General features: G+C 40.2%; 1 protein-coding gene across 1 annotated transcript in view; it reads right to left on the bottom strand.

Annotated features, from left to right (window-relative positions):
* Positions 1-2,405: 2,405 nt before the first annotated feature.
* The window catches only part of HEATR3 (HEAT repeat containing 3), a 36,531-nt gene continuing 33,971 nt past the window's right edge, over positions 2,406-4,965 (bottom strand). The window contains exon 15 of the mRNA XM_043898410.1: positions 2,406-3,165. Within this exon, the coding sequence (XP_043754345.1) occupies positions 3,043-3,165 (123 nt within the window). The 3' untranslated portion in view covers positions 2,406-3,042. The remainder of the gene's footprint in view (positions 3,166-4,965) is intronic.

Here is a 4,965-nt window from a genome sequence, read left to right as displayed (position 1 = left end):
TTAGCAATAAAGTATTTGAAAGTTAAGGTATTGCACACTTAATAGACCATAGTACAAGCATTGGGAAATAAAAAATTCGTGATTCACTTTATTGTGATGCTTGCTTTAATGTGGTTGTCTAGACCCAAATCTGCAACGTTTCTAAGTTCTGCCTGTACAATCAAGTATTGGTCCATGCAATTTCAAAAAGGCAGGGAGCAAGGCTACAACAGAACTGGCTGAACAGGAACGCTTAAGAGATAAGAAACTTTCTCAATCTTGATAACTCAGAAGTATTTTTTTAAAAGACTAGATAAAGGCAAAAGATAAAACTACAGATAAAGAAATGTAATTACATGACTAATATTTCAAAATCAATTCTATCTTAAAATGAGTTTCCATGTTACAGAAAAAGACAACTAAAGCAGTGATTTTTATTTCCTTGGATAGCATGCCATGGCAGGCTGGACACTTAATCTTCTAGAACAAAGGCTGTCACATAAGCTTGAATACTTCAACTATTAAAAACAGTGTATCTTTTTAATGGACCATTCCGGATAATTTGCAAACAACTATATTTTAAAGCAAATGTTTTCCTTTAGGAAAAAAAAACTATAGTTTCTATTTTGCTGTGCTGTGAATAATATTCATATGCTTACTGAGTTAGTATATAAACAGCTGTACATTTAATCTTTCCCTATCTTTCCTGTTGTTCAGAGCAGCAAAATTAAATGATAGCAGTGCAGACTATTAATGCCTCAGAGCCTAAAAAACTGGGGGGCACATTTCCAATGTAATAACTCACATTCTACTGTTCCATAGAATGATTTTGCATTGAACAACTGCAACAAGCTTGCTTAATAAGACAGAAAATCACTAACATTTATTTGACAAATTTATTTATCGAGAGCCTACTATGAACTAGGCCCTGTGCTAGATATTTCACATAATGTTTATGGGTTAGAAAGTGTGGGAAAGATGACAAAATTGGAAATTTTATTCTCTTTGAAAATGAATACATGCTATAAATATTTGATGCAGGGAGAACTCTGAGACTTTTCTTAACTGAAAGAATTTGTCTCTCAAAACCACAATGAGCCTTACACCTGCTAGAATGATTTTCAAAATTATAAGAGCTAAGTGCTGGTGAAGATGTGGAAAAAGGGAATCTTTGTGCAGTATTGGTGGGAAAGTAAATTGGTGTAGGTACCACTGAACACAGTAGGGAGGTTCCTCAGAAAATTAAAAATAAAACCATCACATGATCCAGAAATTCCAACTCTGGGTATAGAGCTGAAGGAAACAAAATCACTGTAGGAAACAGATAGCTGCACTGCATGCTTATTGCAGCCTTATTCATAGCAGCCAAGACAGGGAAACAAACTTAATGTCCATCAGTGGATGTATGGATAGAGAAAATGTAGTGTATACACAATGGGATATTATTCAACCATAAACAAGACAGACATCCTGCCATTGGTGACAGCAAGGATATACTTTGAGGATATTATGCTAAGTGAAATAAATCACAGAAAAACAAATACTGTTTGATCTCGCTTATGTGTGGAACCTAACAACCAAACAACAAAACTCATAGAGAAGAGAGAATAGATTGTCAGTTGCCTTGAGGCAGGGGGCTTGGGTTGGGTGCTGGAGGGCAAGCAAAATGGGTGAAGGTAGTCAAAAGTACCAACTCCCAATTATAAATTATTGGGCATGTAACGTACTGCATACTGACTACAGTTAATATCGTATTGTACAGTTGAAAGCTGCTGAGAAAGCAGATCCTAAAGAGTCTTACCACAAGGTGAAAAAAATGTTTAACTACGTAAGGTGATGGATGTTAATTAACTAAAGTCCAATGCTGGGTATTGGGCCTTTTAACAGATCAACTGAGAGCTACAGTAGGGAAATTTTCAAATCTCCAGCTCCTCTGGTCAGGCAAGTGGACAGACAGCGGACCTGGGAGAGGGGCCGTGGCTGAAACTCCCTCCCTTTGATCCACCCGCCACCTGCTTCTTCAAGAACACTGGTAACGACGCTGGAGATTCTCGGAATTAAGATGTCTTTTTTTAAAAATTAATTTTTACCGGAGTAGTTGCTTTGCTGCTGTTAGTTTCCACTGTGCAGCAAAGTGAACCAGCTGTATGTTTACATTTATCCCTTTTTTGGGATTTCCTTCCTGTTTAGGTCACCACAGAGCACCGAGTAGTTTCTCTTGCCATGCAGTAGGCGCTCATGAGTTACTTTATGCATACTATCCATAGTGGATATATGTCAATCCTAATCTCCCACTTCATCCCACCTCCCTTTATAAATCCTGTTTTTAATAGCACACATATATTCAAAGCAAGATCCATGAGCAAGCAGACACCCAGGAATAGGGTTATCTGGTGTTTTAAAAAAGATTTTGCATGACACAAAGCTTTCAATTTAAAAATTATTTATTAAAAAACATATTCTCCCAATTTTGATTGCATTTCAAATTAAATAAGGAGTGATGTTACGGATCAGATCCTTTTGTACAGAGGGTGATGATGGCCTCACTAGCGAGGAGTATAGTCTACTAAATAGTGGAATATGAATCCAACTCATTCCCCTTGTCATGAAAGGTAGGCATAATTGATCTCATACCAAAAAGTTATAAAGCATGTTTTCACATTTCAGTTAAATATTTAGTTATTATAAAATGATATTGGCTTAAAAGAGCATCCAAGTTATGCTCTGGATTTTCTTCTGCAAAATTCAAGGGAACATGATTGTTTGGCAGTGTCTACACTGCTCACAAAGAAGCACCTGAGATTCACTGTGTTTCCAACCTTTGGGTTTCCAGTGATTAAAACATGCTGGAAACGTGAGAGCACTAGAAATGCCACACAGATCCCAGAGCTTAAAAAGAGTTTCTGACATGTCCTGGAGTTTTTATCAACTTCAAATTAATACACAGAACACCAAGTCATTAAAAAAAAAAAATGACTTTCAGAAAAAACACCCTGAAGGGAAACCCTCTAGTATTCTTCACTGTTGAAAACTTTGGGGTGAGGACTGGTCTCTTTCAATGGTTCAAGTAGTAAGTCTTTTCTCAACTATTTCTTGATAAGCGACAAATCTTCTCAAATTCATCTTCACGTTGTCAAGAACACACAGCTGATCTGGACTGTATTTAGTTCTCCCTTCTTTTCGTATCTGCCAAAAAAATATCATATAAGATTTGGTATCTACCACTAACTCCTTTAAATAAGAAAGCATTTAATTTGGGGTGTATTTATTTTTAGAACAAACAGTTGCCAGCAATTGGTGGAACATTTTCACTTCCAAGGTGATGGAACACAGTATATGAGCTGTAATAAAGATAAATTAGATCATGCAACTTTTATTTATTTTTTATTTATTTCTGGCTGTGCTGAGTCCTCATTGATGTGCGCAGGCTTTCTCTAGCTGCAGCGAGCAGGGGCTACTCTCTAGGTGCGGGGCATGGTCTTCCCGTTGTGGAGGCTTCTCCTTTTGCAGAGCACGGGCTCTAGGGTCCACAGGCTTCAGTAACTCCGATGAGGGGATTCAGTAGCTGTGGTGCACGGGCTTGGTTGCCGCTCGGGATGTGGGATCTTCCCCGACCAGGGATTGAACCCATGTTCCCCGCCCTGGCAGGAGGATTCTTAACCACTGGCCCACCAGGGAAATCCTGTGCACCTTTTTAATGATACTTACAAGAAAAACTGAATTGTAGACTTTGAAAAGAATGAGTATTATGGTATATGAACTAACCCCCACCTCTAATCTTGAGCTGCTGCTGCTGCTGCTAAGTCGCTTCAGTCGTGTCCGACTCTGTGCGACCCCACAGACGGCAGCCCACCAGGCTCCCCCGTCCCTGGGATTCTCCAGGCAAAAACACTGGAGTGGGTTGCCATTTCCTTCTCCAATGCATGAAAGTGAAAAGTGAAAGTGAAGTCACTCAGTCGTGTCTGACTCTTAGTGACCCCATGGACTGCAGCCTACCAGGCTCCTCCATCCATGGGATTTTCCAGGCAAGAGTACTGGAGTGGGGTGCCATTGCCTTGTCCACTAATCTTAAGCAGTAGTTCTCAAATTTTAGCATTTGGAAATGTCAAAGTGAAAGCTGCTCAGTCGTGTCCAACTCTTTGTGCTCCCATGGACTATACAGGCCAGAATACTGGAGTGGGTACCCATTCCGTTCTCCAGGGGATCTTCACATCCCAGAGATCGAACCCAGGTCTCCCGCATTGCAGGTGGATTCTTTACCAGCTGAGCTACCAGGGAAGCCCAAAAATACTGGGGTGGGTAGCCTAACCCTTCTCTAGGGGATAGTCCCAACCCAGGAATCAAACTGGGATCTCCTGCATTGCAGTCAGATTCTTTACTAGCTGAGCTACCAGACAAGCCCATTTGGAAGCCTTATTTAAAAAACAGATTGCCAAAGCTCCAATACTTTGGCCACCTGATGCAAACAGCCAACTCATTGTAAAAGACCCTGATGCTGGGAAAGAGAGGGCAGGAGGAGAAGGGGACAACAGCGGATGAGATGGTTGGATGGCATCACCAATTTAATGGACATTAATTTAGGCAAACTCAAGGAGATAGTGAAGGACAGTGAAGCCTGGCATGCTGCAGTCCACGGGGTCACAAAGAGTTGGACATGACTAAGCGACCAAGCAACAACAAGGCCAGTCCACATAGTTTCTGATTTTTGATAGGTCTGGAGTTGGGCCTGAGAATTTGCATTTACAACAAGTTACCAAGTGATGCTGGCACTGCTGATACAGGGCACTTTTGAGGATGTCTGCTCTAGAGAAGTTTTTTAGTAAAATGCATTGTGCTGTGTTTAAATGCAATTTGGGGCTAAATATAAACCAAACAGCCTTTAATGCAACTGTGGTTTCATTTTCAAAAGACAGTCATATAAAAAACTGCATGCTGCCATTCTGGCTAACAAAGACACTTCATCAGGGCTTTATAGCTTTGAGAAAA

This window comes from Cervus elaphus, chromosome 4, assembly GCF_910594005.1.
Source record: "Cervus elaphus chromosome 4, mCerEla1.1, whole genome shotgun sequence".
In the NCBI taxonomy this organism is placed as follows: Eukaryota; Metazoa; Chordata; class Mammalia; order Artiodactyla; family Cervidae; genus Cervus; species Cervus elaphus.
Note: the sequence above shows the minus strand (reverse complement) of the source record. Positions and strands in the feature narration are given on the sequence as shown.